The sequence below is a fragment of the Ambystoma mexicanum genome, chromosome 11 (assembly GCF_040938575.1).
Source record: "Ambystoma mexicanum isolate Mex_15411 chromosome 11, UKY_AmexF1_1, whole genome shotgun sequence".
NCBI lineage: Eukaryota > Metazoa > Chordata > Amphibia > Caudata > Ambystomatidae > Ambystoma > Ambystoma mexicanum.
Window position 1 is genome coordinate 818,098,622 of NC_090934.1, and position 25,310 is coordinate 818,123,931.

The window sequence follows — 25,310 nt, forward strand, 5'->3', positions numbered from 1 at the left end:
CACGGAACACCGGGTGGGAGACCCTTGAAGACACCAGCGGTGAGATGACTAGGGCAATCTGCACGCTCCAGAGGGATGTCGATGCTATTAAAGAAAAGAATGAGGACCTAGGTGAGGTCTTGGAGGGATAATATCCGCATGGTCAGGGTCCAGGGTCCCGGAATCCATCCCACAATAAAATATGAAGGTCTTTATGGAAAAGTTGATACACAACGTGCTGCCAATTTCATCACTGTCGCCACAATTCCAGATTGAAAGGGCACACAGGGTATCACAGACGGCCCCAAGGCCGGGCCAGAGCCCCCACCCGAGTATAGAGCATCTTCTAAACTACAGCGACCACGACACAATTCGCTGGAGGGCCCGAGAGCTTGGAAACTTTCACTACGAAAATGCCAGAGTGTCGTTTTACCCAGATTTCACCCGATTAGTCCAGAAGGCTTGCATCTCCTTCCTGGCAGCAAGGCGAGCCCTTCGCGACCGGGGCTTGCAATACGCTGTGCTGTACCCGTCCAAACTGTGTGTGTGGCATGGAGGCCAGGCACACTTCTTCACAGACCCTGGGGCTGTGCAGGACTTCCAAGAGGCACTGCCTAAGGAGTGAGAGGACTGGCGAATCAGGGCGATTTGCTTGTGTGAGGATTAGCACCGGAGATCAAATATTACTGTGTGTGGGCGATGATTGACCCCGGCTGGAGGCGCCTACTGATGGCAATACGAACAGAATGTGCTGTACACAAACATTTCCCTGGTGGAATATAGATATGCTTGACCATGTAATGTTACAGTCCAACTGCTGAATAGAGGTGACTTGGTAAGGGCTTCCCCCGGAGGCCAGATGCGGTGAGCGGTCACTTGGGTAGCGGTGTTTGGCGCCCTGGGGCTGTGGCTCATTGCGATTTACTTGTTGGGGAAGGGAGGAAGTGGTGTATATTCCACTGCTAGTTGGGGGAGGGCAGTGTGGGCGAGGGTGGGTTTGCTGGACGGTAAGGGGTCGAGCAGGGTGGGGGGTTGGGGGAGTCGGCGGAGGGGAATTTGGGTGTTAAATCAAAATTATTCACGTCTCTTGCATTCTGGTTATAGCTGTGGTGTGGCACAAAAGTGCGCAATGGTAAGACTGGTCTGGCTAGTACGAATATGGGTTTATGGCAAATTGTAATGTGATAAATTGAAACGTACGTGGACTGAACAACCCGCGGAAGGCCGTAAAGTACTCCAATACTGTGAGAGGCACGGGGCCAAGATGGCCCGAATATAGGAAATTCACTAAGTTGGTAAGGGGAATGAGGGGGTTGCCAGGTTCTGGGGGGATTGCAAATACTACACCTCTTACTCCACATACTCAGTGGGGGTCATGATACTCATTCATAAGTCACTTCGATTTTGCACCACAGAGACAGTGATTGATCCGAAGGGGAGATTTGTAATCGTCTCGGGCTGCTGGGGGACCACGCTGGTGACATTCGTCAACATATATGGCCCCAATGTGGATGACCCATCTTTCTTCGCGTCACTATTATGCAGATGCCATAAGTGCCATCACACCAATACTGTGTGGACAGGGGACCTCAACATCACCCTGGATCTGGTGAGGGATAGATCAATCAGCACCTCTCGTCCGCAGTCTCGGGATGCGAAAACGGTGCAGAGATGCATGGCAGAGCTGGAGTTGGGGGACGTATGGAGGTTACTCCGACCGGAGGATAGAGAGTACTCATTCCATTCGACAGTGCACAACACTTCCTCGCGTATAGATTATATTATAGTGAGCCCGACTCTGGTTCACAGAACTGTCGATTGCACCCTTCTCCCTAGAACGTTATCAGACCACTCACCGATTCTCTGGTCACTAGACTCAGGCCCCAAACGTGTCTCCTGTCTCTTCTGGAGCTTCAAAGCCGAAGTTTTATCAGACATAGTATACCGAAGTGAAGTGCTTAGCCTGGTCAAGTCATACTTCCAGGAGAACCTGTGCACGGTTTCCACAACAAGCTTGTTATGGGAGGCATTCAAGGTGGTCCTACGAGGGGGTTGTCTGTCCCTGGAACTGGGTATGTTGAAGGCGATACGTAGACAACTGACCGAAGTGGAGTGGGAAACAAAGAGTCACGAGAGCATGGTTGAGGAGAAGGAAGGAATTGGCTGCAATGCTGACTGTCGCAACGCCTTAGACTGCTTTAACAACCTTGCCAAGCGTGAGATTAAATACCTAGCACAACGGCGCCAGCCCGTCGATACAGGGAAGAGGGTAGGCCAGACGAACAGCTGACAGCAATGCTTGGATGTGAAAGGGAGGCCACGTATATAGTCGCTGTGAGGACAGTGGATGGCGAAGTGGTTGTAAAACCGGGTGCCATACTGGACACCTTCCGTCAATTTTACGAGTTGCCTATATACATCTAGGGGGTCGATATCAGCAGAAGACCTTATAGAGTATGTGAGTGAAGCGTCCCTTCCTGTATTGCAGCGAGAAGGGATTGCAGCACTAGCTGAGCCTCTCACGCACAATCATGTTTTTCTGGCAATCCGTGCCCTACCCTCTGCCAAGGCGCTGGGCACCGACAGAATAACGGCGTCATTCTATAAGGATATAAGATAAGAAATTGTCCAACACCTGCTTTCGGTATGGGAGGAAGGGATGAAGGGGGGGGACTGCTTCCCCAGACTACGCGTGAGGCAGTGATCACATTGATCCTGTAGCCTGGGAAGGACCCCCTGGACTGGTCCTCCTTTCGCCCTAGCTCCTTGCTAAATCTAGATACTAAGATCTTTGCTAAGGTACTGACAGACCGACTACTCCCGTATGTCTCAAACATTGTCCACGCAGACCAGTCAGGCTTCATCCCGGGGAGGTCAACCTCACTGAACATGCACCGGCTCTTCGTGATTCTCGCTCAGATAGACCCCATGGCGCAGGCACTGGAGGCTCTGCTGGACATGGAGAACGCTTTTGACTCCGTCGAGTGGAGCTTCCTGTTCGAGGTTTTGCATCAGGTGGGTATCCCGGAATACTACCTGAAGGCGGTACGCCTGCTGTATGCTGGAGCAAATGCACAAATCGGGCTCGGAGGCGAGAGATCCAGGGCCTTTGACTTGGGCCGTGGAACTAGGTAAGGTTGCCCGCTCTCACCGTTACTCTTCGCGACTGAACCATTGGTGGCGTGACTTGCAAACTCCATCTGGCACAGAGTCTGGCAATGGGCCGGGCTAGGGAATTGCTGTCGCTGTAGGCTGATGATGCTATCCTATACTTCAAAGACACTGCGTCCAACTTGCGATTGCTGGTGCTGGAATTAGCCGAGTTCGGGCGAGCCTAAGGCCTCTGAGTAAATTGGTCAAAGTCCATACTATTCCCACTAAATGAATCCATGGTTGAGCACCCCAACACTGAGGGGTTCAGATGGGAGCAGGCAACGGTCACATATCTAGGGGTGCGGGTCAGTTGGGATGCCCGGATGTTGCTGGAAGACAACCATGTAAGGTATTTACATGTTCTGAAATCCAAGGTGGGGCGATGGTGTAGGCTTCCCCTCTCGCTGCTTGGTCAGATAGCAATAGCTAAAATGGGTGTGGTCCCCAAACTGTTTTACATTTTCCAAAATATCCCAGTGTGGACGGGAGTCAACTACTTCGCTGAGCTGAACGCCCAGCTAATCAAACTGGCGTGGACCTGCGTACCCCTCAGGTGAGTTGGGACACCCTGGTTCCCCCCTGGGACGGGGGCGGTGGGGGTTTGGGGCACCGGATGTGGAGTTCTATTTCCTTGTGGCACAGCTATACTTTGCATCCTACTGTATGCCAAACTCCACATATTATCCTCATTTACACATCGAGAGAGGCTCAGTTCGGCCATTTACTCTGCACAGGGCCAAGGTGTCGAGGAGGGTGTCAGACAGATGCAGATTCGACCCAGTGGCATGCACAGTGCACGCATGGAACAGTGTCCTGAAGCGACTGTGGGTCAATATTCCCTTTGACCCGGGCCTTCAACTATATCACCACCGAAGTGCAAGGACAGCAATGCCAACTAACCAACCAACTAACTAACAATATCATCCCTCTGCATACACCTCTCAAACTCTAACCAAACACAACCACAAGCCTTAAACGCAGCAATCCGCACAAACTTCACAACAATGCAGCAACAAAACAAACCACACAGACTTGCACAACAGCACACGACAACTAGGTGGTTACATGCTTAGACAAAAATTCATCCTAGTAGGTTGGGGCGGCTAAGTGTAACTCTTCTGGCTGCATTACCCGCTAGGGGTTTCCTTCAATACAGTTATGACAGTCTAAAGTGGGAACGCACATTTTTCCATTACACTAGCTGTCCCTGTGGACACCTATAGATGGCGCTTATATACCTACTTATATAGTCATGGCATCGACTGTTTAAATATAGTGATGGCACAGACCTTTTCCATTGTTAATTTGGCTTTTAATAGCCCGTATATTTAAGCACACTATTTCTTATTACTGTTGTGCTTATGGCGTGCCATTGATGTATATGCATCACCCATAGAACCGAGGCAAGAACAGCTAATCGACCCTTAGAACCAATATTAGCCGACAGGTAATTCAAAACAGCTCAGAAGAAGCTCTCACCCACAGCAGAGTGTCCTGTTGCACACGGGTCATATAAAAAACGGAAGAAATGCAATTTACTGGTTCTGTACCATCTACAACAAACACAAAGGAGAGCAGTAAGCCTTCTACCTAGATTAGTGTAATAGATGTGGCTCATTCCATGTCTACTCACCGTACTAAGGAGGTGCACACAACTCAAAAATGCAGAGGATCGCGTGGCAGCAGACCGGAGAAACCGGTCAGGTGCACTTCGTCCGTTACATAAGAAAGTATAGTATAGTGTACCATTACTCAAGAGTTCATATTAAATAAATAACAAACACCTCTGTTCAAAAAGGAAGTCACATCTCAGAGGTGTTTGTTATTTATTTAATATGAACTCTTGAGTAATGGTACACTATACTATACTTTTTAGGTTGCACAGATTACTTTGAATGAGTTTAGAGTGCCAGCAGTTTCACAGCCTTGAAAATGGATACAGAATTCAAAACGCACCAGCCTATTTGAAGTGTCAACAATTTAACTTCTTTAGGATTGAACACTTCTAATTTAAGTGTTTGGTTGCTTTGAGAATATAATTTCTACATCATTTGTATTTATTTTTTCTGGATAATTAACTTCAGGTATTGTTATGACCGGCTCTTGGTCATAGGGTTCACTCCAAGGGACACTCAGGATACAGAGGCCAGGTACGCATAGTGGTTACTTTATTAGCTTCTTAGGTTACAGGATCAGATGTCAACAAGTCATTAGGAGATAAAGAGGAAAGGGACAGGAGCCCACTGGCTCCCACCACCCAGGCTCACATAATCTAACTGCCTGGGTTAGAACCCATTCAACCCCAAACATTCTAATCTCACCCTCCAGACTCACAGCCTACATTCTGATGGTGACATCAATCCTGGCTCAGCACACATGCAAGTATAAGAGCCAACCCTAACACCTCCTTTCCTACAACAAACAAACTCACCTCAAACACACACTTAGAGAAAGCAACCCTAACACCTCCTCCTCTTGCATAAAGAACAACACACACTTTCACAACAGCAAGACACACCTCACTCTCAGCAGAGTTCTGCTAACCCCAGAGATTGAACAAACAGGCGTAACTAACATCCTATGACAGTCCCAGCCGCCACAACTAACATTCCTAACCAATCAAAACATCACAAATCGCCTTCCGTTCCCGCCTGCCACAAAGGAACCTCGAACTGCCACTTTCGAGCACTAACCGCCCACCTCGGCAAACAAACCACAACACTACCAAGACCAACCAAACACAAAGCTCCTTCCGTTCCTCTCTGCCACAAAGGAACCTCGGACTGCCACTTCCGAGTACTAACTCCCAAAACCAGGAAAAAACAGGTACTGTCATAACTGCGCAAGATACTTACTAACAACCCAACAATCTACCTGGGTCACCAAGAAACCACCGTCACAACTCATGCCGCTGTCAAATCCATTCGAAAATTCAAGCAACACAGACACACCTAATCACCAGTCACTCACCTCATCACACCAATAAAGAAACGCAACCAGCTGTCACTAAACAACCACCACCAGCATAACGCTACAAGTTGGCCAGACAAATGAGCCCTTCAAAACCAAATAAACACCCCAAAGTGAACACAGCTGCAGATGAAACGTTGCCAGGCTTCTGAAATTAATCAAGAGCGGACTCAAGAACAATTCCAAAAGTCACCTAAAGTTAAAAGAAAACACTAAATGCAATGTAACTTGCATCTCCAGAATTCCAAGCAATCCCAGGACCTTAACAACTCCAGGGTCACCAAAAACATCAAAGCTTCACACAGCTTCAAGTAAACTCCGCAGAGCTAGACACCTTCAAAAACAACATAGAAGCTTCACACAGCTTCAGGCACTAGTCCCCTGCTAGATGCCTCTGGACTGCTCCGCAGAGCCACAATCCAAAACAACATAAAAGCTTCACTAGGTTTCATGTGAACTCCTCAGAGCCACCAATCATCACAAAAACACAGCTTTGCAAAGCTTATGGTACTAGTCTCCTACTAGGTACCTCTGGACCCCTCAGAGTCACTAACCAATTAATCAAAGTTCCAACTAGGTTCTATACTAGCCTACCACTAGTAACATCACTAACCCCACAGGGCCTCAAAACACCAAACACCTCCAACTCCGCAGAGTCCCCTGACCAACCCTGGTCATGTACATCAATTAAAGCATATTCCAAAAAACAATAAAAAAGATTTCAAAACCCAACACTGGTCATGCACCAACACTAAAACATTCACATACTGCTACAACACACACACAAACAAACACAGGATGTTCAAAATACAGACAACCCCGGCATAAAATGTTAACTGCTAAGGAGCGCTGCAGTCACTCTGGCAGTCATCATGGGTTGCACATCCATACACGCACAAACAGAACATCACGCTAACAATGCCTCAAAAATGGTTATAGTAAGCATTGCAATGACATATCAATAATCACATTATAAACTGCAGATCTCATTTCCTAAAAGTCCATGTTGCCAAAGCATGGGCAACTCTAAATGCTGAAATGACTCAAAGATTGTGGTAACCATTAATGACCAACATCACTCTTATTGTGCTTTAAGATCACAAATCTCACACCACACACACACAAGCAAAACATAGTCTTAGGATGATCAGAACATTGAAACATAGTACATCCAAGTCACGTTTTCTAAAAGTCCATGTCACCATTAAACAGGTAACCTAATATGCTAAAATGCCTCAAAATGTTATACTAAGCATAATAGGATCAACACCCTTTGATTGTCCACCTCAATCAACCTCATATGTGCTACTCACACACAACCCCTGTCACAACACAAATGTGGAAACCAACTTTAAATGAGACCTAAACGTCCATGTTGCCAACTGGGGCCAACTCTAAACCCAACCTGCAATGCCTCAAAATGGTTACATCTAAAATAAAATGCATCTCCTATTCTAAGTGCAACATCATTCTCACTAATACTTCTCATGGTAATTCACTACTAATGCACAACAGTACTCTTCAGTCACTGCTTGCCACATCGTTGCTCAATCCATTATGACATTTTACTTTTAAATGAAACTCCAAAATTTCTTCTGCAAGCATAAACTAATCATCCCCAAAAACTACTATCATACCCAAACCCAAACAGTAACCATTTTCTCATTGCGTGGTCCCCACCTAAGACCAAATCAGCATAGCGTCTATTCTCATTAAAACCTTTAGCCTCCACGTGCATAAAAGGCACAATTACGCTTACTTGGCATGGAAATGACACTTCCCCTTTTTAAAAAATGCTGGCATAGTCACTCAGGAAATGGTGGCACACTTGAGCAGCCTCATGCAACCCTGCCAATGTCTCCTCATGTACCAGGGGGCCTGCTCCTGACAGACTCCAACAGGCCATCCTTGCCCCAGGCTCCATGGGGCAGGATGCTTCTGACACCCCTGGGTGGCCGCCTGCAACAGCCCTGGGGGCTGACTAAAGAAGTACTTGGTGGCTGACTCAAACAGCCCTGAGTGCTTTCCATTTCTCCAGACTCTTGAACAGCCTCTAATGACTCCTGGCCTCAAACAGGGCACTCTCCATTCTTCCCAGGGGTCTCCTCTGACAGGCTGTCCCTTCCAGCCCTGGGTGCTTTCCATTTCTCCAGACTCTTGGACAGCCTCTAATGACTCCTGGCCTCAAACAGGGCACTCTACCTTCTTCCCAGGAGTCTCCTCTGACAGGCTGTCTCTTCTAGACCTGGATGCTTTCCATTTCTCCAGACTCTTGGACAGCCTCTAATGACTCCTGGCCTCAAAGAGGGCACTCTACCTTCTTCCCAGGGGTCTCCTCTGACAGGCTGTCCCTTCCAGCCCTGGGTGGACTGGCTCAAACAGCCCTGGGTGGTGGGCGCAAACAGTCTATGGGGGGCAGTGGGCTCTCCCTCTCTCCTTTCATTCACTTGTCCTCTTGCCTGCACCCCCCGCAGCAGAGTCTCTTCTCCTCTCTCACATGACATCACACAGGTACCTGTATCTCCTTTTGCTTCACTTGGTGTCCACTCCAAGGTCCTCCTTCACCATACCTTGGACCATCCTCGTCGCCAATTGTTATGACCGGCTCTTGGTCATAGGGTTCACTCCAAGGGACACTCAGGATACACAGGCCAGGTACGCATAGTGGTTACTTTATTAGCTTCTTAGGTTACAGGATCAGATGTCAACAAGTCATTAGGAGATAAAGAGGAAAGGGACAGGAGCCCACTGGCTCCCACCACCCAGGCTCACATAATCTAACTGCCTGGGTTAGAACCCATTCAACCCCAAACATTCTAATCTCACCCTCCAGACTCACAGCCTACATTCTGATGGTGACATCAATCCTGGCTCAGCACACATGCAAGTATAAGAGCCAACCCTAACAGGTATGATCTGAGGTTCTTTTTTTACCTGTATGTACATGAGAAATTGTAAGGGAAGACAACTTACTTTCTGTTATAAGTTTGAGCAATGCATACCAAGTGGGAAATCTACTACACTAATTGCCTAATTCACAGAACCGTTTTATAATGGCATAACCCCATTGGAAAACGTTCTTTGAATCAGGGCCTTAGTAAATAATTATTTATCGAATTAAGTAAATTATTGATCTTGCTATTGAATATCTTGTATCTGTTTCTTCCTTAATAAGGAAGTTTTCTCTTCTTGAATGAACAACTGTTCTTGTTATTCTAATGAACTTTGTTTGGGATTAGCCCCATAGGAGTGCCTTTTGGGGTTACCTGTTGGAAGCAACAGGCTTGTTTCATGTTTGCAATTTTTGAGGTCCCATGTGGTCGGGGCTACCCAGTTGCATTTGCAATTTTGAAAGAATTTCATCAACTCACATTTACTAGTGTACATAGTTAAGTACAGTTATTTAAAACAAACAGTAGTGCGCCTTAACTCTCGATAGCTGTAAATGCTGACTGCTGGCCGTTGCGCATGAGAAAGTTGTTGAAGTTTAATAATTTTGAATACCGAACAATTAATGAAACAAAGCAGAAGACACATAATTGTGAATACCAAATATTTAAAGAAACATAGTAGAAGTGGCAAGAGCGTAATTTCCCTTATAGGGGACTACAATTGGGGAAAGCTTACAACCAGCATTACCAACAGCCAAGAGGCTGGGAGAAAACCACAATAGAACAACAAAGACGTAAATCCACTTCAGGAGATATAAATTGGAGGAAGGTTATCTCGCATTGCAAACAGCCAAGAGACTGTGAAACTGTACAGAGGCAAAAAAGGGCACAACTCTCCCTTTTTGAAATATCAACTGGGGGAAACTTGCAACCCAAACTGCCAAGAGTCAAGAAGCTTCCAAGAAACAGTCAATTTGAGAATAATTCTTCTTAATCAAGTTCTCAGTTTGGGGAAAACTGGAACACACCTTACCAAAAGTCAAGAGACTTTAAGAAAAGACAGTTATTGTTCAACCAGCCTTCCCAAAGAGATTGGTGTGGAGAATCTTGGAATCAATATTGTCATCAAGTGGAAAGTAGTTATAGGAGTTTTCTTCCTGCCAGGCCAGTGTACTAGGAAAGGGACCATAGTAGTTAGTCCTGGCAGGCGACTATACCAGGAAAGATGAACAAGTTACTTCTTACCTTTTAACTTTCTTTCAATGGGATGTTCCTCCAAAGTATTCCTTATCTTGATAGATTACATCCCAGCTTGCTGGCCTCGGAAATGTTTACAGTAGAGGGCGCTGTGCATCGACGTCCCTCGAGCTGGTGTCCCTCGACAGCCACCGTCTCGGCGCCGACGTCATTGTGAGTATAAATGGACTCGCGCGCCGACCGCTGCTCAGTTCTGTTTTGAAGCTTGAAATTTAGCTGTGCATGAATTGGTTATTGACCTTGAAGGAGCGTAAGCTGCAACTACAAGGGAAGTTTTTACTGCGGGAATGGATGGGAGGGGCGATAAGTAATACGTCAGAGGAACATCCCATCGAAAGAACGTTACAAGGTAAGAAGTAACTTGTTCTTTGAAGGGATTGTGTCCTCCGACATATTCCTTATCTTGATAGACTCCCATAGCAGTGGTGTGCAAACGGAGGTGGGAGTAAAATTGGAATATTTCCCTTTAAGAATGAACAGAGTGTAACACAGCTTTGCCAAATCTTGTCTCCTGGCTAGAGGAGGAATCCAGATTGTAGAATTTTGTAAAGGTATGTGCAGACGACCATGTGGCAGCCGCACATATGTCACGAATCGGTACCCCTCTTTGGAGAGCCGAAGAGGCTGCGATACCCCTGGTTGAATGAGCCCTAAGGTTTGAGAGGGCTCTTTCCCTGCCAATTTGTAGCATTCTAGAATGGCTAAAATAATCCATCTTGAAATGGTCCGTTTTGTGATTGGCAATCCTAATTTGTGTCCTGCATACCTTATTTTAGCAAGTCTGCTGATATAAAAACTCAAGACGCGCTTTGGATCCAGCCTGTGTTCTTCTCTTCCTCTTTCCCTGGATGGGGAGAAGGATAGAATGAAGGTAAGGTTATCTTCTGAGTGATGTGGAATTTAGAGACTACCTTTGGGAGGAAATTAGGCTTCACTTGTAAGACAACTTTGTGTGAAAAATTGTATGAGGTGGTTTGCAAGATAGAGCTTGTAATTCGCTCACTCTTCTGGCAGATGTTAGAGCCGCTAGTAAGACTGTTTTAAGGGTGAGAAATCTTAATGAACAAGAATGGAGTGGTTGAAAGGGAGTACCCATCAGGAAATGTAAGACTAGATTAAAGTCCCACAAGGGAACGTGAAACGGCTTTGGGGAATAGACATTAGTTAACCGCTTCAGAAATTGGACTACTAGGGGTAATTTGAAATATGATGGCTCCTCCGCAGTGCGCTTGAAGATTGACAGCGCTGCGAGGTAGCCCTTGATCGTACCAACTTGAAGACCTGAATTTGCCAAAAAGAGCAAAAAATATAACACCATTGGTGTACCACATGAAAAGGGTTCGATATTCTTTTCTCTACACCAGCCGCAAAACCTGTTCCAACGGCAGCGGTATAAAGTCTTTGTTGCTGGCCTTCTAGCCGAAAGCAACACCTCCATGACATCATCCGAGAGGTCCCAATCCTTGTATCTCAACCTTTCAGAAACCAAGCGTGAAGGTTGAGGGTTCTGATGTCTGGATGGAGAACCTGACCTCCCTTCTGCGAGAGAAGATCCTCTCTGTAAGACGGACGAATCAGAGGGCAGATGGACATGTCCAGAAGTCCGGGTACCACGTTCTCCTGGCCCAGTCTGGGGCAAATAGGATCATAGTCTTCCGGAATCTTCTCAACCTCCTGATCATCTGAGGAATGACAGGGACTGGAGGAAACGCGTACAGAAGTGGAAACTCCTAGTCCACTACAAACGCGTTCCCTAGAGCTCGGGGGAAATTCCCTTGAACAAAACTGATCGCACTTCCTGTTGATACTGGTGGCGTACAGATCCACTTGAGGGGTTCCCCAAAGGGCGAAGATCTCTTGAAGGACTTCCTGAGCTAGCTCCCACTCGTGGGAGACTGTGCTCTGCCTGCTCAGAGCATCCGCTGTCAAGTACTTCTCTCCGGCTAGGTGGACTGCCGATAGAGAGATTCCTTCTTGAACTGCCCAAAACCAGAGCTGCATCGCCTCTCTCCACAGTGGCAGTGATCCTACGCCTCCTCTTTTGTTGAGGTAGTGCATGGCCATTGTGTTGTCCGTCATTATTAGGACATTTTTCCCTTGTACAGATGGCACAAAAGCTTTCAGCACTAGTCCGATAGCTCTCACCTCCAACAGGTTGAAATGTAGTCTGGACTCCGATGGAGACAAATGACCGCTGACGGCAAGTCGTTGGCATGGGCTCCCCACCCCGTGAGTGAGGCATCCGTGACTGCTGTTATCTCCGGCCATGGTTGCCAAAACTGTTCTCCTTTCAAAATGTTCTCCCGACAGGCCCACCACCGAAGGTCTCGAGCCACTCTGTCCGAGACCTGAAGGAGATCTGCCATTCTTCCTGAGAATTGCGACCATTGGGTTCTTAGAGCCCACTGGAGGGATCTCATTCTCAGGCGAGCCTCTGGCACTAGGAAGATGCAGGATGCCATGAGGCCTAGCAACCTCAAAAAGTCGAAGGCTGGGAGACGTTGGGCATTTTGAAACTTGGTGACCATCTGCAGAATATCTTGAGCCCTCACCTCTGGTGGCGAGGCTTTCCCCAGGGAAGTTTTCAGGACCGCTCCAATGAACTGGAGCCTCTGTGATGGTATCATCTGTGTCTTCTTTAAATTGAGGGAGAAGCCCAGTTTGTAAAGGAAGTGGCAGACATAATCTAGCTGGATCTGAGCTTGTTCCGAAGATACTGCTCTGATCAACCAATCGTCCAGGTAGGGGTAGACGTGGATCCCTTCCCTCCTTAGACCTGCAGCCACTACCAACATTAGCTTGGTGAAGACCCTTGGGGCGGAGGTCAGCCCATATGGCAGAACTCGAAATTGATAGTGAGAGTTGCCAATTGCGAACCTCAGGTATTTCCTGTGTTTGAGATGGATTGGCACATGGAAATAAGCATCCTGAAGGTCTAGAGATACCAGCCAGTCCTGAAGCTGGAGGGCCTGAAGGATCTGAGAGAGAGTTACCATCTTGAACTTGTCCTTCCTGAGGAATTTGTTCAATTCTCGTAAGTCCAAGATGGGTCTCAGCCCTCCGTCCTTCTTCGGTACTAGGAAGTAGGGGGAATACCAACCCTTGTTCCTCTCCGCTGCAGATACCGGTTCTATGGCATCTTTCTCTAGCAGGTCTAGAATCTCCTGCAGAAGGAGCGGATCTGGAAACTTCAAAGAGTTGTTCCCCGGTGGATGACTCGGAGGGGTGTGTAGAAAAGGCAGGCAGTAACCTTGGGCAACTGTCTCCAATGCCCAAGCATCTGACGTAATAGCCTGCCATTCCGCCAGATGTTGAGTTAACCTGCCCCCTACTGGTGTCTTGTGAGGAGAGACCTCAGAGGAGTTTAGAAGCGGCTGACGCAGATGCCGAGGGTAAAGGTGCACCTCCTGCTGCGGCTTTTGTATCTTTAACCCGTCCACCACAGGTGAATCGTTTTTGGCCCCTTTGAGCTAGCTGTCCTCTGCCTTTTCCGAATGCGGAGTAAAAGCAAAAAGGACCTACACCTCCAGGAGGTTCCTGAGGGGCGATTCAGAGACTGACGGATTGCAGCTCCAAGAGATTTCGCTGCTGCCTTAGATGTTTCTAACTTCTCCAGGCTGTCATGAGCCTTCTTACCAAATAAAAAAGTGCCGTCAAAGGGCATATTCAAAAGTCTGGCCTGTACATCTGGAGCAAAACCAGACTTTCGCAAACACGCAAATCTGTGGATTGTAGTACTTGCCGCCATGGCCCTGCTGATACTGTCAGCAGAATCAATGCCAGTTTGAAGGGACTTGCACATTGCATCCTTCCCATCTTTAATGATGTTTAAAAATGCTTCCCTTTCCTCTCCTTCCGGGAGACAGTCAGCTGCAGATGAAGCACACTCCCGAAGTGTATGGCTGAATCTTGCAAGCATGCAAGTGGCGTTAATAGATTTAAGCGACATGCTACATGCCGAAAAGACTGACATAGCGTCAAACCTTTTATCATCCCTGTCTTGTGGGATAGTAGGGTATGCAGATCTACTGTTCGATGAAGTTGCTGCTTGTACAACCAAACTCTCTGGAGTTGGATGTTTGCTCAAATATTCAGGGTCTGAAGCAGGTACCCTGTATTTGGCAGATAGTTTCTTGTTAACTGCCGGGATAACTTCAAGAGTTTCTCAATTAGCAGAGATTTTTCTTTGCAGTGCAGTATGAAAAGGAACAACAGGATCTTCCTGTGGACCTTTAACTAAAATGTCAGTATCCTGCTGAAAAGAAGGTGAAGGTGTAGACCACCCCATGAACTCTATTATTTTGGCCATCAGAACCCTATAAGGGGTCTCAGCATGCTCCCCAGGGTCTGGTTTAGCATATTCTACTTCTGGAGAAGTATCTAAACCACTTGCCTCATATAAAGAGTCTTGAAGATCCTTTAACCTTTTTTCTTCAGAGATAAATTCCTCTGGTATGGGTGTTGTGGTCCTTTGCAACCTAAAGGGTCTCTCATGGTCGGAATCCTCCCCTTCCTCATATATAGAGGACAAAGCTCTAAAATAGTCAGACCTAGGGTATGGTTTAAAACCCATTTCTAGAGCAGAAGGGGCCAGATTTGTTGTCACCAGTTGAGAAAACGTCGAAGTTGTTGACGTGGAAGTCAAAGGCTTCGACAAACCCAAAAAGGGCGTTGAAAAAGTTTGAAGAGTCCTCGAAGTACTCGAGAGGATCGGCATCCTACTCTGAGTCTTTCACCCAGGGTATCAACTTTAGCCGTCTCCGAGGGGGTTGAGGCCGCTTTCTCGAAGATGCTAAGCATTTTCTTATGGAATTCCTCCCACTTAGCTGGAGAGCTGTGTTTCGTGGGGCAGGTGACCCTTTCCGGGGAAATAGAAGACGAAGAAGAGGAAGATCTACAACACCTCTTTTTCGAGTGTTTCGATCTCGAAGACTGATGGGAACCCGCTTTGAGACCTTGAACGGGAATGTTTCCTGTGACAGCGAGGAGACTAATGTCTCGACTCTGCCGAGGAAACTTTCGAAGGAGTAGAAGTTTTAAGAGTCTTACTTCTTTCTAGCTTCCCCTTACGCTCCTTCAAGGCTTTCGCCGTTATAAACATACAGTCCTCGCATTCCGAACAGTGATGCTCCGATCCCAGGCACCACAAACAGATCCTGTGAGGATCCGTCAACGACATTTTCTTCCCACAGTCACAACACTTTTTGAAGCCGGACCGTGGGGTCGACGGTTCGGATGAGGAAGCCATGGAATAAAGATGATATCTTCGAGGAATAAGTAGAATCTACTTGAAGAAAGAACTGAGCAACACGATTCCGAGGCCCACGAAGTGCGGAAAAACAGAACTGAGCAACGGTCACCGCGCAAGTCCATTTATACGCACGATGACGTTGGCGCAGAGAAAGTGGCTGTCGAGGGACACCAGCTCGAGGAATGTCGACTCGCAGCGCCCTCAACTGAAAAAAATTCTGAGGCCAGCATGCTGGGATGTAATCTATCAAGATAAGGAATACGTCAGAGGACACAATCCCTTCGAAGAAGATGATTTGATGAAGTATATTTGTGACAAAAGGTGTGGTGGAAAGACCTTTATTGAATCAAAAGAATTCATTAACTTTCACATTTGTTTGACAAGCCGTGGTATCACCAAGAGAAGTTGTGGTGCTATCCTGACAAAAGTAGTTCATTTGAAGGAGGTGTGATATGCTAATAATTGTTGGATATTCAGAAAGAACAATTGCTTTGGTTTTGAACTTGTGCTATGAAAGAGACATTTACCATTCCAAGAAGGATATTGTGGAAAACACCTGTTTTAAATTGAGAAGAAACATTTGCTGTGTCATAGGGAAAGAGAGTCACTGGAAGAGACTTTTTGTGCTGCTTTGAATAGAACTTTGTTAAGTCAGAACTGTGTTCAAAGTATTCCTGAATATATCCAGGGGACAGGAGTCCAACCCTGGTTGCAAGGAGTACTTTCAGACCTCTTTAAGTTAGAAATGATAAAGTGGTTTGTTGAACTAAAGTTAGCCATACATTCCTTGTATAATTTTGTTGTATGTATTCGTGTGAGGGGCATACTTTTTAGATACTAGGGGGGTCATCACAGGTTGGACGGAGTGGCAAAAATATGTCAGGAACGCTAGTACTGTATTACTGCCGCATTACCGCACAGCCCAATCCCGAGTTTGGGCGGAAAGTGGGAGCTTTACCTCCAGATTTTTGCTGGCGGTAAATCTCTGCACTTTCCGCCCATTTGTGGCACTATTACCGCTGTTCTAATAGCGCCACGGTGGGGGCGTGGCCTGGAGCTCAAGGCGAGTGGAAGCTGAGTCGCTGTGCTCCGGCCGAGACGCCGTATCTTGATCCTTTTGCCTGCCTGAAATCACACCTGAGACAGAAAGAACCGGTTCTGAGGGAAGGAGAACCGACCCCGGACACGATCCTGTGGTTTTCTCCTGGGTTCGGACCTCCAGACCCACAGATTCTCCCCAGCAAAGGCCCCCCAACCCACTGCTGGTGGGACCCAAGATGGCGGCCATCTCTTGAAGCCGTGCCGGAGGAAAACGCTAGCTGCCTTTGCAGCGAAGCCGATCCACAAGCTGCTGCCACGACCGAAACAAGGAGGAGGAGCCTCCCACCACCCGGGTCCGATCTTCTGTTGCTGCAGCGACGACCGGGGATACAACCAGGCGCACCCATCCGGGTAGACTGGGCCAGGGCCCTGGACTACGGCACCGTGAGTGGACACACTGACCCCTTGGTGCGGAGAGCCTCGCCATCGACAGCAAAAGAAGGTGGAGGTGAGGAGAGCACTGGGTGAGGGCATAAACCAATCGAACATGTGCTGTTGTATGCCCCTCCGAGAGCTTGAACACTGATCCCGTGAAAAACAGACCACCCCACCCCCGGAACCATAAGCTCCCCCAGCCCGCACACCAAAATCACCGTGCTGGTGGGGGCATTGCTGAGGAGGCGACGTCCACTACCATCTAACCCCACACAACCGAGTGGCGTCTCTGAACGCCCCTCATCATGGCGGCCAGGAATAAGACGAAAACAAGCACCATGGACACGTATGTATCTCCTTAAGTGAAAACTCCTCCGTAGCCGCCCACTTCTACCCCCGAACCTCCACAAGCAAAACCGGTGGACTCCCCCGAAAATCAAGCCCAGGTACTGGAGGCAATTGCATCACTGCGCACATTTATAGATTCCAGAATCGGGGAGTTCAAATCCGAGCTACAACTCATGCGCCAGGATGCCCGCAACCTAACAGAGTGACCACTGCCGAAACAACCATAAAAGAGACGTCAGACGACACAGCGGAGCTGAAAGCTAAGGTGCTGGACCTGGAACGAAAGGTATTCACACTTGAGGCCAGGGCTGAGGGCCGGGCCAGACGCGCCAACATCAGAATACTTGGGGTCCTGGAAGGAAGCGAGGGCTCGAATCCGACAACCTATATAGAATCCCTGATACAACAGGAGGTGGGCGCTGGAAGACTAACGCAAGGATTCTCGATCCAGGATAGAGAGACCATCCTCCGGCACTCCAGAGAGGAGGGCCCCATTGAACGCGGGAGCTCCAGGATCACAATCTACCCCGATTACACCCCGAAAGTCCAACGGGAGAGGAACTCATTTGTGCCGATTAAAGCCCGGCTCAGGCAACTGAACCTGAAGTACATGCTGTTATACCCCTCCAGACTGAAAGTGATCCACAAGGGGAGGGCGATCTTCCTGGAATCCCCAGCAGCTGCAAACATGTGGCTGGAAGACAACAATCTAGTCGCAGATAAAGATCCTCAACCCACAGAAAACTGAAGAATCCCCTGTGCTTGAGGCATGGACGAATCCATGACTCATAAAGCTAACTCAAACGCAAGGCAAATGACCAAAGAGAAAGTAAAATCGCCCAACAGTTAGCTACGAAGATGCGGCCCTCGCTCGGCCCACGCCAGGCACAGAGCCCTACCCCCACGAACAGTTCAGGACAGGCCAGTTGCCTGACCGACCTCCCTCGTGCCTGACACCCGGATGGGTCCTGACGGTACGAGAGCGCCTGAGCACCAGCAGGAACTTGTCGTTGCTGGGCGCACCAGTTCCAGTTTTGTTAATCGTTTTGTTCACACAACAGTCCTCGAAATATTAAGAGAGGGGAAGCACGAGACCGGAGGTCCTTGGGGGCCGAGGATGAGAAAACACCAGAACCCAGGGGGGGAACCTCACCACCTGGAGAAAGGGCCGCCCCGTGAAAACTAGGGCGACCGGAAAGATGAAACCAAGACACCAACTCAATGGCACTCCAACTTAAGGTGATGACGTGAATTGTGAGGGGTATGGGCAAGTACCTTAGAAGGAATCGGATCCACTCTTACCTGCACAGGAAAAAGGTATCGATAGCGATGCTTCAAGAAACTCACCTCACGGAAGAATCCACAGCCAAAATATCCGAAAGATGGGGTGGGATCGGAAGATGGGCGCCTTACTCCAAATTTGCTATAGGAGTGTTCACGTGGGTGAACCCGACTGTGCCCTTCCAGCTACTGGACTATGAAGCCGACAAAGAGGGCAGATATCTAATACTATGGGGAACTATCGAATCCACGTCAGTCTGCTTGGTGAACTCATACTTTCCGCAACACGGAATACCCTCACACCTCAAAATGCTCAGTGCTAAAATGATTCTTCGCAGAGAGAGTGCCTTCATATGGGGTGGCGACTTCAATTGCATTAGGAACGGAGCTATGGACAGATCAGACTCCCCCCCCCCCGACTTTTAAATAACCCTGCATCTAACGTGCTAAACACCACAATAGAGCAGCTCGACCTAGTGGACATCTGGGGGGAACAACATCGCACCGAGAGGTGCTATTCTTATTACTCGGCCCCGCACAAGGTCCATACGAGGATAGACTACTTGTTCATAGACCGTGAGCTGGCTCAACAAGTAGACTCCACATTGTATCTAGGCAGAACCATATCCGATCACTCACCGCTGATTATGCAATGGGCTCCTAGAGGACCCAGACCGCCAATCCCGCTATGGAGAATGCCACCGGCAACACTCACAAACCACGCATTTAAGGAGGAACTTGGTGCTAAACTTGAGGAATATCTAGACATTAACACAGGCTCAGTGTCAAGTTGGAGCACACTATGGGAGGCCATGAAGGTTGTGACACGGGGAGAAGTCATATCCGGAGCTAGTGGCATCCGCAAGCATCTGAAGTTGGAACTGGAGGAACTGGAGAATAAGATTACACACCTGGAATCCGAAATCGACATCATGCCGGACGCTGAAACAGAACTGAAGGGCACCCGGGAGGAATGCCTTTTGGCCTGGAATAGACTGTCTAAATTCGACTACACGACCTACATAGCCAGGGCACACAAAGAAGCAGATAAACCTGGGAGAATGTTGGCCTGGCTGTGCAAACGCGAGTTCCCAAGACACCTCCCAACTGAAATAACTGACGAAAGGGGGACAACCCACAGGACGCAACAAGATATTAACTCTGCATTTGTGGCCTTCTACTCCAAATTGTATGCCCACGACACCAAAATACCAGTGGAGGATATAAGGGCTACACTGGCTGAGATTGAGCTCCCTAGATTGACGGAGGCCCAAAGCGAGCTACTGGACACGGAAATCACTCCAGAAGACGTGACGGAGGCGATTAGATCGCTATCCACCTGCAAGACCCCCGGAAGTGACGGGCTTCCGCCAGAATTCTATAAAGCGTATGAAGCGACCCTCGCCCCAATACTCCACAAGGTGTATATGGAGGCATACGAAAACGGAATCCTACCCAACTCCATGAAAGAAACAATTATCATCCCTATACTTAAACCCAACAAACCTGTCGACAACTGTAAATCATACTGCCCAATCGCCATGCTAAACTATGACTGCAAGATCCTGACCACAATTCTGGCTAAGAGGCTGGCGAGGGTGGTAGGAACCCTGATTCACGAGGACCAGAATGGTTTCGTTCCAGGACGCAATACTACCGCAAACCTGAGGAGGCTCCAACACATCATGGCAGAGACCTATGATCGAGATGAGGACCTAGCAGTGCTATCGCTAGACGCTATAAAAGCCTTCGATTCCATCTACTGGGAGTGGCTGATCGAAGTGCTGAGGGAATTTGGCTTTGGCGAGGGCTTTGTAAAATGGGTTGAGGTATTGTATAATACACCGGCAGCGAGAGTGAAGACTGGAGGGACGGTGTCCGAAGTCTGGGCGATACAGCGGGGCACGAGGCAAGGATGCCTGTTGTCCCCGATGTTATACATACTGGGCCTGGAGCCAGTGGCTGCCTATGTCAGGAAACAACACTTCAACGCGGGCATTGAGCTGGGCAGTGACCATGCCATAATATCCATGTATGCAGACGACGTCCTCCTGGTATTTGAATAACCCTCAGCTCAATGCACAAGTCGTGTTGGACATCCTAGACAACTATGCCCAATACTCTGGGATAACATTTAGCAAGCTAAAGTCGTGTGCGTTCCCACTGGCCAGACTCAGGGGTCTGGATAAGTCCGACCTTCCAGACGTCGGGATACAATGGCAATTAGAGAAGTTTAAGTACCTGGGAATCGAAGTGTGTCATACCCCTGCGCTCACGCATGAACACAACACTGAAAAAGCAGTAAGTGCCCACCGCAAATCCATGAACTTTTGGTCGAAGCTACCACTGGCAGTAATGGGCAGAGCGGCAATAGTCAAGATGATAGTTCTCCCCCATTTCTTATATCACTTCACGAACGTCTGCTTCTACATCAGAACTCCCCTCTTCAAGAAAATGGAATCTCTAATCAAGGACTTCATATGGGGGTCATCCAGACACAAGCTCTCTTTACCTACACTTACGCTCCCGTACAGGGAAGGAGGGATACAACTACCCGATCTGCAAAGGTACTATCTAGCTGCACAGCTCAGCCACGTGACGAAATGGCTCTCCGATGACCCGTCAGCTGAAGTGGGGCTCCTGCGACCTCCAAGCTATTCCCCAAAGAAATGCTTTGGAACCCGACGAAACAAATATCCGAAGTTCCCATGATTGTCACCCTGGGCAGACAGATATGGGCCAGAACTGGCTTCCTTCGACAATTAAAACATCCCTACAATCCCAACACCCCCATTCTGGCGGATGTATGCAAAACTCAAGCAGACTTAGCGACAGCCAGGAAATGGGAGAGAGCCGGAATCTACACATGGGGTGACCTGTTTGAAGATGGCATCTTCAGAGAACTTGAATCGCTACAAGCTAATGAAGGCATCTCGAACACCAAATTCCTGTGGTACCACCGCCTCGGTGGACAGCCAGGGCACAATGGCCTGTTTGGCCAGAGGAACCCCCACCGGACCCCCTCCTCCAGGAGATGTACGATCTAGCAGACGGTTGGAAGCCGGTCTCCAGCTTATACATCAAACTGAATGATAGACCCAATCCAAAAAGCGCATCCCTGAGACAAAAATGCGAAACCGAATTAGGGACCGCACTAACTGACAGTGAATGGGAGCGAATACTACTATACCCCTAAGAGGTTTCGAGGAACATTAGATTCAAACAAGTTCAACTGAATGTGCTATACAGAACATACATGACCCCACTAAGAGTTGCTACCTTTAACAAACAAGCATCACCGAACTGCCCCTGGTGCGGAAATGATAAAGCGGACATGATCCACATGTTCTGGACCTGCACCAAAACGGCGAAATTCTGGTCCATGGTGGAAAGCACTTGCACCAAAGCGGGACTCACAAGATATGAGTGGAACCCAAAGGAATGCTTCCTGGGAGCCCATCCCAGACTCAGCAAATACAAACACCTGGTCAAACTAATGGACCTAGCCTGCATCCTCGCAAAAAGGTCCATAGCTATGGCATGGAAATCACCAGGGGGCCCGAGGCATGGACGTTGGCTTAAGGACCTGGAAAAGTGGACAGAGGCAGAGACCAGAGCCTGGCAGGATGGAATCCACTCAAACGATGATGACTCCAATGACACCCTAGAATCATGGAAGGCCCTGTTGCGCGACATCCAATACGCTTCGGATCACAAACCCCCCTGAGCTCTCACCCCTGCCAGAGACTTGCCTGGGGTTTACCCCCAAGAATGGACAACCCGGAAACCCATCCCCCGTGACCTTGGGTACACCTCCCACCCCCAGCAACTCGGGATCTGGCGCTAATAGCGCCGGACCGAATTGCGGTATTGCAAATTGCATTAGCGCTATCCCAGCGGATTTGCCGCTGGGATACCGTCAAGGTCATCCTAGAGCCCTAGGTCACTTCTCTTTAGTTTGTTAGGCAGGGACTTCTTTGTTAGGACAGGGAAAGTTAGGTGTTTATCCCATCCTTTTTCATTTAATAAACAGCTAAACCTTACCTTTGTGTCCGTCTCGCATTTCTGACCCCTCACACCAGTTAACCCACCATATTTGGCATAGGTTAAGTGGGGAACTGCCCACTTGGTCACGGCCGTTTAAATGCATTTGTTGAAAAGGCTGTTTTGCTGCATTTTTCACAGCTTTCTTTTTAGGAGAATGGGATTAGGGTCCATTTTGTATTCATTTTTAGTCCAGTGGGGGTTTGGGGAAGGGAGGGGCTTGTGGGAAAGCTGCCGCCCCCTCCCCCAAAAAAGCTGCACCAAATGCAGCAAAATTACCCAGGCAATCAGATATCCCTAATGCGTTTAGTTCCTACTGCTGAGGTAGGCATTTACATTTGTTTTTTCTCGATCTGAATGTGTAGAGTACCCTTAAATTGGATGATAATCATGTCTGTTATTACAGTGCTTACAAGTGGAGGAATCTAGCATGAAAAGCTATAAGAACAGAAATTGTTAAAGGTGTTCAAGTGTAATATGTTTCCATTATGATACGTTCTGGCATGAATAAAGAACATTGATGATCTTTTCTGTGTTGACCAAAGGGTGAACAAATATTTGCTAAAAGACTTGAAATTAAAAGTGCAAGGCTGGTATATGGGGCATTTTAGTGGTTAAAACAGAAGGGTACAGTACAAAAGAGGGTTCTCTTGTGGTGGTGTAATTAAGAAAGTACAAAAAAAGACTAGGTTTCATTGGCTGTTTCAATGCAGGCTTTCTTTAAATAATATCCAGGGAAATTATGAACATCACGATTTTAACTTTAAAACATACCACTGGATTATAAAACCAATATGGGAAAATACACAATGGCTAGTAATGTGTAAGTACAGATCAAAAGGATAATCATTGTACTGCCATGAGCAAAAGCAATACTCACATAATATTTGTCTGGATTATATCGCTTATGATAAGTGAAAACTGAGACTTCCTTTATGCGCCCATCTTGCTTGAGGGAGTAGGTTTTGGGAGAGAAAGAAAGGATGGGCTCATTGCTACTATGTAATCCTGAGGAGCGCATCTGAGCCAAGTTGTGAATGAAGAAATTGAACTTCGTGGCCATGCTTCCCAAACTTGATTCAATCAATCTACAAGAAAACAAAAAGGTTGTGGACAGTAGCTTTGCTTAAAATCAAATGATGCTACACACTTTACATATTATTTTACAATACAGTCATTCATGCAAATTCTCAACTTTTTTAGAAACCATTCATACACAAGAGGTTTGACAAACAGATGTCACGAGAAGATGCAAAACCTAGGCTGCATATGGTGTATTATTTTTCAAAAGCACGTTTTGTTCACTGAGCCCAATTTTAAGGAAAAACTAATTTAAAGAGTGGGACCATTTTTAATATGCAATCAATACGAGCATTTGATTTTAGGGATGTAATAAAAACCATATCAATTGCAGATTGTGAGGACCAAAAGCCTAATCCAAGTCTCTGACAAAATGACATTTAACGCTTTTTTCTCACTCCTTTATGAACCCTTTTCTGAGCAAGTCCAGACAATTTCTCAGTAAAATTGATAAATGCTCAAATGAGACTCTGGCACTCATTCAACCATTCTTGCTTAAATCAAACATCAACAATAAATTTAAGGAAGTCCATAAACAAATTTAGACATTGCATCATCCTTCCTTTTATTCTAAAAAGGACAGTGCGACTTGGAGGTGGAAATAATGTATTACTTACACTTTCAATACACACATATCAAGGACCGGATACTATGTTATGTTACATTATGGTGCTAGTTTTTTATACTGCACAAGTTACCTACCACCTTAGTGGTCAAACAGGGCCAAGGCTTTGCCAGAAAGTGACGTCTTGTGCCCAGACCAGGGGCTTCCAGACCTTAGTGTGCAGAGGAATGTAAAAGGACATCAGAGGAATGTTATATGCCAGTGTTTCCATTACATAATTATAAGAAAGCATTTATGGTTAGTAAAGGGTAGCAATAACATATTCATCATTCTAATAGAAACATTTTGCAGGGTTTGAAATTCAGAGGTGCTAGCTAAAATTCCCACTTGGTGAATAATGCATCACCTGAAGGCCCGTTTCTCAGCTATTTGGAGGTGGCATCTTTTGCCCCTGGGAGTCATAAAACCTCTTACAATGGCAATGCAACTCTTAATGGAGATACAATACATCTGCCTACAAATATGGCTATTGGCTGCACAATTATGCTCTTTGCAGTATTCTGGAAAAGCAGAATGAAGTGTGCAGTTAAACAAAATAGTAAACCATGCTATTGGTCTATGATGTGACAAATGTAAAAAGAATGCATTTAATTTCCAAACACATCTAGGATAATGGCATCTATCTGATGCAAAAGAACAACAAGGTTCTGTATTTAATGAAGAACAAGTCTGTTATTTCCAATTCCAAAATAAATGATTTACAAAGCGAGCATTAACAGAGAGCCGGAGCAGACCTTGTGCCTTTACAAAAAGCAATTGTTGTATTGAATACGTTTGATCAATTTAAAAGGGGTAAGAGTAAGAATATAAACCAAGACAGGAACAGTAAGACAAGACAAATATTTATGACCAAAAGCCTAAGACTGGTATTTTCATAAAAGTAATGCACAAAGATTAGTCCTGAGGAGCATAAACAAGCCAAGTGGATTGGGAAGTCACTTAGGACAGTACGGTG

The 25,310-nt window shown here is 47.1% G+C and overlaps 1 protein-coding gene across 1 annotated transcript in view; it reads right to left on the minus strand.

Annotated features, from left to right (window-relative positions):
• The window catches only part of PIK3C2A (phosphatidylinositol-4-phosphate 3-kinase catalytic subunit type 2 alpha), a 2,027,647-nt gene that overhangs the window by 398,542 nt on the left and 1,603,795 nt on the right, over positions 1–25,310 (minus strand). Inside the window, exon 27 of the mRNA XM_069623772.1 lies at positions 23,531–23,738. Within this exon, the coding sequence (XP_069479873.1) occupies positions 23,531–23,738 (208 nt within the window). The remainder of the gene's footprint in view (positions 1–23,530; positions 23,739–25,310) is intronic.